The 13,527-nt window shown below is 38.9% G+C and overlaps 1 protein-coding gene across 6 annotated transcripts; it reads left to right on the top strand.

Moving 5' to 3' along the window:
- The first annotated feature begins 122 nt into the window (after positions 1-122).
- On the top strand, positions 123-13,115 carry engase (endo-beta-N-acetylglucosaminidase). Of its 6 annotated transcripts, XM_065273918.2 has the most exons (17): positions 4,979-5,789; positions 6,087-6,120; positions 6,316-6,527; positions 6,630-6,724; positions 7,636-7,712; positions 7,804-8,005; positions 8,095-8,243; positions 8,428-8,582; positions 10,202-10,350; positions 10,456-10,627; positions 10,750-10,853; positions 10,955-11,066; positions 11,216-11,400; positions 11,474-11,616; positions 11,744-11,843; positions 11,936-12,047; positions 12,149-13,115. In XM_065273918.2, exons 4-17 carry the CDS (start codon positions 6,654-6,656, stop codon positions 12,539-12,541), a joined length of 2,124 nt encoding a protein of 707 aa, XP_065129990.1. In that variant the 5' UTR covers positions 4,979-5,789; positions 6,087-6,120; positions 6,316-6,527; positions 6,630-6,653; the 3' UTR covers positions 12,542-13,115. The 6 variants fall into 6 exon arrangements, with proteins under 6 accessions (XP_065129887.1, XP_065129807.1, XP_065129990.1 ...); XM_065273815.2 differs by lacking the exons at positions 4,979-5,789; positions 6,087-6,120; positions 6,630-6,724 and adding exons at positions 123-265; positions 1,400-1,552; XM_065273735.2 differs by lacking the exon at positions 6,630-6,724 and having other exon boundaries at positions 4,590-5,789.
- Positions 13,116-13,527: the final 412 nt, after the last annotated feature.

Raw genomic sequence — 13,527 nt, 5'->3', positions numbered from 1 at the left:
GTTGAGACAGGACGAACCCCATTTGCGCACTTCAAGGGCTTTGCGAAAGGCGGATGTGACACTAACAGTCGTATCAAATAACACACAAAAGATACGCCGTTTATAGTTGTTCCATTCGTCAAGGGTATTTCACACGGACACATTATGAGTCTTGCGCTTCTTCCTCCAAAGTTCACACATCAAGGGCACTGCCCTTCGAAGTGAGCAGGGCTGTTCACTTTTGATTGAGATTCACCCACTGTGTTTACCTAGGCGTGTGTCTGACGTAAGCATGTTTTTGTTATAATATGAAAATACCTGGAGCTTACAACTTTAATAGTATACTAGTCTAAGTAAAAAAAAAATAATTATAATGTAGCATTTTAATGCCTTAAAAAGTAAGTGGGCCCTTAAGCAATCCTTTTTATTTTACATTTTTATGATTTGAACATACACATTGGCTATGAAAGTTAATTTTTTAATATTAGAAAGGAGCAGATATAGCAAACATGCTGGTGAATTCTGTGAATCTCTGTGGCTTTTTGTTCCCTTATTGCTTGTGTGGAAATTTGAGAGACACGCTTGATACTTCTACGTAACAGTGTGATATTATTCTCTAATTTCTAATGTCAAACAGTTTAGAAATTAAGAGGGACACCATTTATAATGGCCGCAATGCCCCTTTTGGAAAGGGTTGTATATAATGGCAATAAAAGATTTATCTACACAAAGAACAGTTCAGTTTGTTCTGAGCTGTTGTGGCACGATCTAGACTGAAATTAGCCTGCAGGGCCTCAGGGGATTGATCAGTTCTGTTTTATGGCACAGTCATTAAATCACATACACAGTCACTGCTCTACGGGTGCCAAATAAATGTAGGTCATGTGTTTTGTTTAATTCATGTAATGGCTGTCAGGAATGAAAAAATGTTCATTTTCGTGCGCTCTTGATTTACTGCTTGCAGAAAGTGAATACATACAATGTCTGCAAGTGTATGAGAAATAGAAAAGATTTAAAAATAGGCATTATGGAGGTAAAACTATTGAATGTTGAATATCTTAGGTTTGACCAAATTAGATAGCAGAAATAGATGAAAGTATAATAGATATTGTTGTTAGTTATCTTAGGGTTTATTCAGTACTCAATTTCTATGTGAAAAGCTCAGATGCAAATGGGTCTGACATGTTTTCTGGTAAGTTAAATGAGGATTTTTTTAGGTTCTTTTGTTTAGTCATTTCACTGAAATGTCAATGAAAAGGTTAGTAGTATTTAAAATACCTTATGTTCACAAATGTCACTTTAGTCATTTCAATAGTATTTAAATTTGACTGTTCGCTGCAAAACCCTTTACATGCAAAATGCTCCACTTTCAAACGAAACAGTATTTCTGAATGACTGTGTTCTCTTGCTGTGTCGCCAGTGCTTTTCGTCAACACAGTCGGTGGAGTGCAACTGCGACTGACTGCAGAATCTGACCTAGCCAGCCTAGCCATCATGAGTTTTTTGGGCACATGTCAGCATGAAATCGGAGCAAGTTGTACGTAAAGCTGCGATCACATGAAACTTTGAGCATGTAAGTATTTGTCGGACGTTGCTGCAGGGAATGGGTGGGGAGCAGCTCAGGGTTTCCTGCAGCACTTTTCAGTTCGGGCAGCCCACATAAGCTGAGATACCCAACCACCTTAACAAGGTTGTCCAAAAAAAAATTTGCTGCACAAAAGGCCGTCAAGTGCATCTCAGAGAATAGCGTGGACGCGCTTCACACTGCGAGCGGGCTCGAGCCACATGGCCGAAACGAGAGAAAGACCAGACCGTCAATGTCTGGAGGATAACTAGCCTGTTGATAAAACATTTAATTAATTAATAATCTAGTATGTGTTCATTTTCTGTCATAGTTTCTTCAAAATTGAGTTTTATTTGAGTGTTTTAAATAAAAATATTTTCATCATGACTCGTACGCCCCGCCGCTTTGATTGCAACGCCGCCACGGCCCGCCAACCTGCACAACCCTACCACCTTAACTAACAAATTTTCTGTGGGAAACCCTGCAGCTCATAGATATGATCTTTGGCTTCCTCCATTTGTGCTTTTCAGTAGAGAGAAAGGTCACGCAGTGACACACCAGTTTAGTACTGGTCACAACCATAGACTGTAAAAATATGGACGTAGTGTCTGTTTCTTCACCCATAGGTTTGTGAAGAGCTTTTTTGAAGCCAATAGTTGGCGGAGCCTGCCGTCGCCATCTTGGTCGTGAGTCGCCGCGCATAGTTTCCGGTAACCGAAAATGGGTAAAGAAGTGGGACGTGGGTAAAGTTGAGGTAGCTGGTTACTGAAACCACGCCCACCTAGCTCGATGGTGACAGCAGTGGCCACGCCCTTAATTATGCAGAACTTTAAGGCTTAATATAATTTAAAAGGATGAGTTACAAAAAATTCACACCCTCACTGTTGTCATGAAGGGCAAAATTAGCTATATAGACCAAAATCACTTCTTGTACCAGGCTGTAAACATTATTTTTGGGCATTTTAACATGGGAGTCTACGGGAATCGACTCTCTTTTTGAGCCAGCCTCAAGTGGCCAGTCAATTAATTGCAGTTTAAGTCACTTCTGTATTGGCTTTATCAGAGAGATCGGAAGGTTGCCACTCGGTAACAATACTTCACATGATACAAATTTGCATGTCAGATTTCACCAAACTTGAACTTTGTTAATCAGCGACCTGCGACATATTGTCGCAAAAGCTTGCGTTTCTGGTCTGATGCATTATCATGCTTATGAATAGAAGACACTGGAACAACTCGTACACTATTCTAACCAGCATGCACCCCATGGCGATAACCAGTGCTCAATTCTGCAAAAAATTTCCTTAAACGAGTCTGTCGATTAAAAGGACTTTAGCTATATGCCATTGAACCTGCGATGCACAAACTCAATCACGTCTAATGTCACCAAATCTGACGACAGATGGAAGGAGTTCACACCTATGGTTCACACTGATGGGCAACTTCTCTTCCTATTTCCAGGGTGACGCTCGAGTCTGATCGAACATACGACTCCAGTGCACCATCGTGGACTCGTGTTAAGGGTCCCTAAAGTCTGCACTACTTGTTGTCATCAAAGTGTGGACTCTGAGGAAGTCCACAAGTCTGGAGTGTGCCATTTGGGACAGGGCCTTTGTAGGGTATAGAGATGCTCATTTCCAATTCAGACCCTCTAGGTCAGTGGTTCTCAACTCCGTTCTTGGCAGCCCACTGCTCTGCACATTTTGTATATCTCTATTATCTGACAGACTTAATTCAGTTCATACGGATCTCTACTAATAAGCTGATGATTTGAATTAGGTGTGTTAAATAAGGGAGACATACAAAATGTGCAGAGCAGTGGGCCTTCAGGAATAACGTTGAGAACCACTGATCTAGTGAAGAGATACAGCAGACCTGTCATGCGTGATCTCTATGCAAGTAGGTCTCGCTGCAGCCTGTGATGGACATCAACCCCCAGCCACTTGTGAAGCCAGAAACCACATCCAATACTTAACTATGCGACTCCCAAAATGGCAAAGCATGATTCCCCCTTACGGAAACCCAATTAGTTGTCCAAAAATGATCCTGTCGGAAGTGTGGTGAAGCATTATAAAATAATGTTAAATCTAGGGCACCCCCAATTTGCCTTTTTTGTCAATAAAACAATAACTTATGCTTTACCTTATTCATTTACAGTCTGTAATGAGATAAATTCCCATTCAATATGGTCAATTGTAACATACCGAAAACAAGTTTTAAATTTAAGTGGACATTAACTAACAGTGAATGTAACGTATTAACATATTTTTTTATAGTTTCTTTTCATTTAATTATCTAACATATGTTCCACTTATCAGTCTAAACATTTCAATTATAGGACCGATATGCAATAGCGTACAAATACATAGACCGAACAGAGAAATTATTTGTTTTGATAGATTATATGAGATCTTTATTGTCACTGTACATGTACAGTTAAATTCTAGTGGAGTAACCCTCCAGATCCCTTAATGATCAATACAAATAGAGGCACTATACATAACTGTACAATTTACAATATTCACAAGTAGGGCTGGGTATCGATTCAGATGTTCCAGATCGATTCGATTTCGATTCACAAGCTATCAAATCGATTCGATTCCGATTCTCGATTAAATTTTCGATTCTGGTTCTCAGGTAGGTTTTTATACTCGATTCTCGATTCAACTCAATGAATATAGATTTAATACACATACTATATTAATAAAAAAGAACAGTGAACAGCAGTTTACAAGTGGGTAATTAATAAAAAGAAATTAAAAGCCACAACACGTCTTGCTTGCAAAATCTAAAATGCTTCCATTCCTCCGTTCAATGTTTGCGGAAATACATATGAAAAAAATCGATTCTGCTCTTTGAGAATCGATTTTTAATCGACCACGTTTTAAAAATCGATTAATCGAAAAATCGATTTTTTTGCCCAGCCCTATTCACAAGACAATATACAGTATAAGCACTACTTGTTACCCAATATAGTATACAACACAATACAATGAAGCATAGAGCGCATATATAGAGCTAAAAATTGTATGCAACACAAAGTGGTGTGTGTTAGAATAGACAGTGGAGCATAGGCTACTACAGGGCTCCAGACTGCCACCAAATGGTGGCATTTTGCCACCAAAATTTGAGAGTGCGCCACTGAATTTTACATCCAGTCGCACATGTGCGACCAGTAAATTTGACCTTTTTTTTGGGATGTGACACTGAATTTGAAAACTTTCATCAAAGTATTTATTAGTAATACAGTGGAAATGAGTAGAAATGTGAATATTTGGTTAGCATGTTGCTTTACGGTGTGTGCCCCTAAATGTTCTGGTTGTGCCCCTAAAATTTTCAGTTAGGGGCCACTGTCCCACTAGTGAAAAAAGTTAGTCTGAAGCCCTGTACTAAATGTAAACATAATGTGTAGTGAGACAAAAAGTGACATAAGCTAGAATGTCATATTGCACTTCAGTAGAAGTTTTAATAACTGGCATTGACCTTCAAAGGCTTTGTTCTTTAACACAACTTGATATAAAATGTGTCCAGGTCACCAAGATACTTTAAGATAAATAAAAAAGACACTTCTTGCTTAATTGGGCATTTTTGTATTTATTATTAAACAAAAATAATTAAATGTGAGATTATTCTCTGAACATGTCATGGATCTTTAGGCCTTGTTCCTCATAACCATTTGAAAAAAATGTCCAGATACTCGAAAATTTAAATGTAAAGATTATTTTTCACTACAAGCGAAACTGCAACTGGGACATTCAAACCTTCAATCCCCGCCAAACTTCTCGGCATCAGGCTTGAACATAAAATGTGTAAGATGCTGAAAAACATGGCAAACAAACACTGACATGGCAGTTACATCAACATTGATGGATAAAAATAGTGAAATTAGGTGTTTGCTCAACTATGTTACTGTGCATGGGTTGTAAGCATAGACTGTAAAAAATATGGATGTGTCTGTGATTTCACCCATAGGTTTGTGAAGAGCTTTTTTAAAATCAATAGTTGGCTGAGCCTGCCATCTTACAAAAAAATAACTCCCTCACAGTTGTCAAGGACAAAATTAGCAATATAGACCAAAATCACTTTTTGTACCAGGCTGTAAACATTATTTTACTGTAAAATTGGACATTTTAACATGGGGTCTATGGGAATTGACTCCCAGCCTCTAGCGGCCACTAAATGAATTGCTATTGAAGTCACTTCCGTATTGGCTTCATAAGAGAGATCGGAAGGTTGCCCCTCGGTTGTAAGTGATCATTGCACATCATTTGTGTTTGTTTGTTTTTGTGACACATTTATCTACAAAAAGCATGCTGAATCAATGCACTTACATTTTGTAAGATTTTCAGGATGTAGGGCTAACAGTATGAATGAAAATACAGATTTTTGCTAGTTAAGTAATAACGTACCAAGCTGTCGTTTATGCGTATAACGCACACAAATGACTCACAGTTTGTTTGTTTTTTACTCACAAATTAGTCAAAGTTTTCAATGTTTATGGTCTTGGTAATTATATAAGTTTAATTTCACTTTGGCTTGACAGATATCTGACAACGTTACAGCAACTAAAGATTAAGGTAACCGTTACGTGCACCACAGTAACGTTAATCCTTGTGAATACCTTAATGGCATTTTATTAAATATAAATAGATTTGAGAATTGCACTAGGATTCAAACCAAACACTTTTACTTACCTACATGGCAAACAACTGCAGTCTTTATACTGTAATTTTAATTTCTTCTTCGTGTTCTTTATCGGAACCAACATTAAGGTACATTATCGCCACCTGCTGTGTTGGAGATGGTTCCTGTTTTGAGGTTAATGAGAATGTGACGTTTTGGACGTGGGCGTGACATCTGACGTCACTCTTGGATGTAGGCAGGATTGGATGTCCACCGCAGGCTGCAGCGGGAGAGACCCTTCTCTCATTATGCAGTACGTACACTGTCATTTCACCAATGAGAGCCAGGGCGGAAGCAAACGGTGAGTTTCTACTGTCCTAAGCGAAAGCGGCGTTGTTACGAGAAACTACTTTTTATCTGCAAAGTGCTCATCCATTCATTTATTTGCTATTGTGTAAGGTAGATTTACAAAGAGGTACTTGAAGAAATGACTAGCGTAAAACGAAAAGGGGAAGAAACTACAAGCGACCACAAGATTCCTAGAGTCGACGCGATAAGGTAGTTTTGTCATTTGTGATTTAACTTATGATTTACACTAGGGTGGGCGATATGACAAAAAAAATCATTTCACGATGTATTTTTACGGAAACGGTATATTTCACGGTGCATTGTGTTTTTTCAGTTTATATTGTTTTTTGAATATAAAAATTTACAGAAATTTGCAACTCACTAAAGCTTTTAAGTAAATGCTCCACGTTAAAGTCAATGTTAGAGTAAACATAACATTACCCAGAAGATAACAGATTGAGTCTTTATAGAAATAGAATCTTGTTTTTAAACCAGGTATAAATTTGATAGACTATTCCTTGGATTTTATATTTATGCACACAGTACATTAAAAAAGGCAATATGTCAAAAGAAAAGTATGAATGTATGCACAAACCTACAGCAGGATAAATACGAGAGACGGATCTCTTGACAGGTGCTATGAGGCGATGACCATAGAGTCTGTTTTAGGTCTCGACCCTCTTTACTTTCCATTCAACCGTTGCGTCTCTTTTTCGTATTTCTGGTTAAAGATGTTTGTACAAAGAGCAAATTGCGCGTCAAACTACATAGCTCCAGCAGTGTCACTGATATAAACGCGAGTTTTGTCTCGGGTTCAGAAAACTATCCAAAGTGCTTTCTTATTGGTCGACAGTTCCTTGCACGCGAGAGAGACCCGCTGTGAATTCACTTGCGTTTATTTTGAAGTTACAGAAAGTACTCTTATATTTGTTATGAGTGGATTATTCTACATGCGCGAGTGCCGAGTTAGCCACACCCACTTATTTTACAGGAAATAAAAAAATCTGTTATTTTATTTTAAAGTAACGGAGTATACCGTCATACCGCCTAGCCCTAATTGATTTGATTTGCAGTGTAACGTTATGTTTGAGGTGATTGATGTTAAATGGTTATTTGTTCAGCTCTGAGTCTTGCCTGGACCAACCGGGAGATCAAAGTGTTCACGAGGTGATAAGTTATGAACCATCCAAATTGCCAGGTACTCAACCTACATAACAAAAACGCCACTCAGTTTTTTCAGTTTTTGCATACTGAGAACTGCTTACATCACAATTTCTGTAATCTGACAGCAAAACATTATGATCCTGATACAACTGAGCCCATCAGCTGCGGTCTGCAATCCCTCTCAGAGCTGTTGTCATGGAAACTAAATGAGTCCAGCCCATTCAATGTGGCCACCGTGCCATTGGCTAGCAGGTATCCCCCCCTAGCTAGATCCCCCAGAAAGACATTGGTGTCCCATGACATGATGGGTGGCTACCTGGAAGACAGGTAGAAAGTTTAATTCAACTATTTCTTATATCATGTTGCTGTTATTGATGATTCTTCAGTATTTTTACAATCCTGTTATTTTTGCTGAGGTTCATTCAAGGTGCAGAGGTCGAGATGCCGTATGCTTTCTATCACTGGGATTATATTGACATCTTTAACTACTTCAGTCATCAAATGGTTACCATTCCTCCAGCAGTCTGGACTAATGCAGCACACAAGCATGGAGTGCTGTCTATTGGTAAGTGTCAAGTTCTTAGGGGATTTTACTTTACTTCTACCCAAACTTGAAAAAGGCCTTGGCCATCACAGCACAGTGAGTCACAGAAATGAAAAATTTCTCTATACAGATGAACTTTTTTTTCCAATTATGATAACTTTCACACAAAACTGGACCTCTCAAAATGCTCTTATCCCCCTATAAGGCACATTCATCACCGAGTGGACGGATGGAGCAAAGACCTGTGAAGAGTTTCTAGCGAATGAGGAATCTTATCGTGGAGCTGCTGACAAGCTGGTTCAGATCTCCCACTGCTATGGCTTTGATGGATGGCTTGTTAATATTGAAAATGTCCTGAGTGTGAGTAAACAAGCCGTATCCTATGATGTTTCGATTTGGATCTGTACAACCCCAAATCAGAAAAAGTTGGGACACTGTAGAAATTGGGAGTAAAAAAAAGGAATGGAATAATTTACAAATCTCTTAAACTTATATTTTATTCACAATAGAATATAGATAACATATCAAATGTTGAAATGTCATGCCAAATATTGGCTCATTTTTTATTTCATGAGAGCTACACATTCCAAAAAAGTTGGGACAGGTAGCGATAAGAGGCCGGAAAAGTAAAATCTACATAGAAGGAACAGCTGGATGAGGACCAATGTTTAGGAATAGGAATGTTGTCCTGTTCTTGTCTAATACAGACTTCTAGTTGCTCAACTGTCTTAGGTTTTCTATGTCGCATCTTCCTCTTTATGATGCGCCAAATGTTTTCTATGGGTAAAAGATCTGGACTGCAGGCTGGCCATTTCAGTACCCGGATCCTTCTTCTATGCAACCATGATGTTGTAATTGATGCAGTATGTGGTCTGGCATTGTCATGTTGGAAAATGCAAGGTCTTTCCTAAAAGAGACGACGTCAGTATGGGAGAATATGTTGTTCTAGAACTTGGATAAACCTTTCAGCATTGATGGTGCCTTTCCAGATGAGTAAGCTGCCCATGCCACATGTACTCATACAACCCCAAACCATCAGAGATGCACGCTTCTGAAATGAGCGCTAATAACAACTTGGGTTGTCTTTGTCCTCTTTAGTCCGAAATTAAATGGCGTCCCAGTTTTCCAAAAAGAACTTCAAATTTTGATTCGTCTGACCACAGAGCAGTTTTCCACTTCACAGCAGTCCAATTTAAATAAGACTTGGCCCAGAGGAAACGCCTGCGCTTCTGGATCATGTTTAGATGTGGCTTCTTGTTTGACCTATAGAGTTTTAGCCGGCAACGGTGAATGGCACGGTGGATTGTGTTCACCGACAATGTTTTTTGGAATTATTCCTGAGCCCATGTTGTTATTTCCATTACAGTAGCATTCCTGTATGTGATGCAGTGCCGTCTAAGGGCCCGAAGATCACAGGCATCCAGTATGGTTTTCTGGCCTTGACCCTTACGCACAGAGATTTTTCCAGATTCTCTGAATCTTTGGATGATATTATGCACTGTAGATGATGATTATTTCAAACTCTTTGCAATTTTTCTCTGAGAAACTCAGAAAACTATTTTTCACTGCAGCATTGGGGGAATTTGTGATTCTCTGCCCATCTTGACTTCTAAGAGACACTGCTACTCTGAGAGGCTCTTTTTATATCCAATCATGTTGCCAATTGACCTAATAAGTTGCAAATTGGTCCTTCAGCTGTTTCTTATATGTACATTTAAATTTTCTGGCCTCTTATTGCTACCTGTCCCAACTTTTATGGAATGTGTAGCTCTCATGAAGTCTCCCATTCAACATTTGATATGTTATTTATATTCTATTGTGTACAAAATATACATTTATGATATTTGTAAATTATTCCATTCCTTTTTTTACTCCCAATTTCTACAGTGTCCCAACTTTTTCTGATCTGGGGTTGTTAGTAAATTACTAGTTACTAAACGAAATGTTTAATACTTTACCCAACATTTACCCCTTCACAGGAAAATGCTGTGAAGAACGCTGGTCTCTTTCTCCGCTACCTCACAGACCAGATGCATGAACGTGTTCCCGGCAGTGTGGTCATCTGGTATGACAGTGTGCTGAAAAATGGCTCACTCAATTGGCAGAATGAACTCAACGATGATAACAGGCAAGTTATGTTGGTTATGGAGGACTGATCTGAATTGTTGTATGGAGCTGAAATTTATACTGTGTGCTTTTCACCATTCCTAAGCCAAAATCTTCTATTCTTTAGGATGTTTTTTGATGCATGTGATGGAATATTCACTAACTACAATTGGACCGAGCAGAGCCTTGAGTGGATGAATTCATACTCTGGTGCTCAGGACCGCTTGGCTGATATTTATGTTGGTGTTGATGTGTTTGCGAGAGGAAAGGTGATTGGAGGAAAGTTTGAGACCAATAATGTAAGTAAAGAGTTTGTGACAGGTAAAGTAGTTATTTGGGTTAATAAGATTCATTTTTATATGAATGAACACACACATAATACAACTGTAGACAATTTTTTTTATTTTTGTTGTCTTATTAGGCTCTGAAACTGATTCGCAAGCATGGATTTTCAACAGCCATCTTTGCTCCCGGTTGGGTGTATGAATGCAACGATAAGACAGATTTTCGCCAAAACCAGGACAAGTAAGATCAATAGCTTATGACTGACCATTTGAATACAAATTGACCATTTAGTCAGCTCACATGCAAACATCATCATAACCATTGTATGCCTCTCTTAATAGATTTTGGTCCTTGGTCTCTGATTACCTTTATATCCACCGTCCATCATCCAGGCTTCCTTTCATTTCCTCATTCTGTCAGGGGTTTGGAAAGAGTCTTTACTGGAAGGGACAGGTACTGTATAATATATAACAGCAGTGTGTCCTGCCCAGTTCACCTTAAATGCATTTCCAGTATATGGTCAGGAATGTGTGCCTATAAGTGAATCAGTTCTTTTTAAGTTAATTTAGTTTTAATAAGGATCTTGTATTGAATTCATGTAGGTGGAGAACGACAGAAGCTGGTTCAATCTGAATGCTCAGGAGATTCAGCCTTTGTACTTGTCTGAGACCATTGGGGAGAGCGGTTGGCTGAAAACCCGTGGCTGCTCAGAGGATGCTTGGATAGGAGGCAGCTCTCTGATGGTGGAAGGCATGATTCCACCTGGACTTACTCAAGTCTGTGCAAGGTACATACGTTTCAATTATAGCTCAAAACCTCAAACCTTGCAAAATATTTGACTTTTTTTGGTCTATTTGTAGGATATTTTCTCTTCACATTCCTTTGGCAGCTAGGACATTTGTCTCTTTTGTCTACAAGCCACCTGTGGGTGTGAAAGTGTCCCTGGAGCTTAAAACTATAGATGTTCCTCTGTGCACATTTGATGGGACTGATGAAATACCATGTGAGTTGCCTCTCCTACTTTTTTCATCAGAAAACAACTTCTTTAGACATGCAAAATTACATTACACAACCTTTGTGATATAAATATGGGACTCATACTACTTGTGTGTGTGTGTGTGTGTGTTTAGCTAGCAGTGTCTTTCCAGAAGAATTAGAAGAAGACAACCAGCTAGTTGAGCAGTTTTCAAAGAATTGTGGCCAGTGGGCTTTAGACGGCTGGACTACCCGGTAAGATTGTTTTTTTCTGTACATAACAAAACATTACATTGACTCAAAACATTAATGGTTGTTAATCAAACTCAATGTGATTTCATAAATAGATGCTTCTTGTTAAAAATGACGGGCTGCTCGATACGAGAAGTGTGTATGCGTGTATCCCGAGATGAAGGAGAGGAAGACGTTTCGTTCAGTTGCAGGATTGGAGAGCTAATGGTGAGAAAGATATAGTATAGAGACAACAGGGGAATAATAAAGCTGTTCAGTAAAGACATTAATTTGTAAGTTGTTTCACCACGAGTTTTTGTTTCGGACAGCTCATGGATGCAGTGAGTCTTCAGGCACCACTAGCGTCTGTCCAGGGCGTATGTGTTAATGATGTGGTGTGGCAGACGGGTGACGGAGATACGATAAAGCTCCTCCTGAACGCCACCTTACGCTGGCAGTATCCCACACAGTCAGTTCGCCATTTCCGGATACACTGGAGGCGCCCCCGTGGTCCCGACCCTCGCGTTCCTGCAGGACCCATGATTCTGATAGGCAGGTGTTACTCTACCCTGTACCGTGTGGTGGAGCTTGAGGTGCCTGCTGCTCCAGCTCTCATTGAGCTGGTGGTGGAACCTGTGACCAAAGAGGGTTTCTCAGTACCCGAGTCCCACTGGGGCCGACGCACACTCAGCTATAGTAAGAGTGCAGCAGGGCAGCCGTGAGTGTGGAATACTACAGCTTACGTCTTAATGGATTTCTGTTCTATTTGCCAAAGATTGAGGCGAGTTGATGCCTAGTACAAGATTTTATAATTCAGTGCAGTGATGTTACATGTACAGTGTTTTGCATCTGCATTCATTCAAAATACCTAAAACATTATCTGCACATATGTGTGAAATTTTTATGCTTAGCTACGTGAAATCTTATTTACTTGATCAGAAATTTGGATGTGTGACATTTAATGTCGTCACATTTATGCTTTCGCCAGGTGCTTTTCCAAAGTGACTTACAGGTCATTAAGACTTTATTTACAGCTTCAATGCATAATTTGCATTTGGCAGACACTTTTATACAAAGTGACTTGCAGTGCATGCAGGCTATACATTTTTATCAGTTTGTTTGTTTCTGGGAATCTAACCCACAACCTTTGCAATGCTATAGCAATGATCTGTCAGTTGAGCTACAGAAGAAAAACATTAACAATCATGAATATCACACATATGCAAGATGACTGAATATTTAAGTATGTTGTTAGCCTTTTCAAATTTTTTATATAAAAATACCAGTACTCTAAAATGTGTGCACCACTTTTGTTGTCCTTTTTATTCTTAACTTTTTAAACAAATTCAGCAAATTCTCTTGTTACTCATTACCAGTGTTGGGGAAAGTTAATTTAATTTTAAAAGTAATGCATTACAATATTAAGTTATTCCCAAAAAAGTAACTAATTGCGTTACTTTTCATGGAAAGTTATGTTTACGTTACTTTTGCGTTACCTTTTCTTGGCTGAGGTTTGATCTCTTTCAGGCCTTGCAGGTGTTTTTATCACAAAAATGTTGAGCTTTGGCCTGCCATCTCAGTTTCTGACTCAAACTGTTCACACACAGGTGTGTAGTGTACGCATAGAGTGCATAATGTGACTACATTTAGTTTAATTCAGTACATAATGTTTTTATCAGATTAATTAAACTAAAAAAGTAACTTGCAA

Source organism: Paramisgurnus dabryanus, chromosome 3 (assembly GCF_030506205.2).
Source record: "Paramisgurnus dabryanus chromosome 3, PD_genome_1.1, whole genome shotgun sequence".
Taxonomy (NCBI): Eukaryota; Metazoa; Chordata; class Actinopteri; order Cypriniformes; family Cobitidae; genus Paramisgurnus; species Paramisgurnus dabryanus.
The sequence above is the reverse complement of the archived record's forward strand: the minus strand, read 5'-3'. Positions and strand labels throughout refer to the sequence as shown.

Excerpts from the sequence above, each read along its gene's own strand:
- engase (XM_065273815.2), top strand. The coding sequence starts at position 6,433 with ATGTCCACCGCAGGCTGCAGCGGGAGAGACCCTTCTCTCATTATGCAG. Across the intron at positions 8,006-8,094 it reads GGTGGCTACCTGGAAGACAG|GTTCATTCAAGGTGCAGAGG; the intron begins GTAGAAAGTTTA and ends ATTTTTGCTGAG. Across the intron at positions 11,844-11,935 it reads TTAGACGGCTGGACTACCCG|ATGCTTCTTGTTAAAAATGA; the intron begins GTAAGATTGTTT and ends TTTCATAAATAG.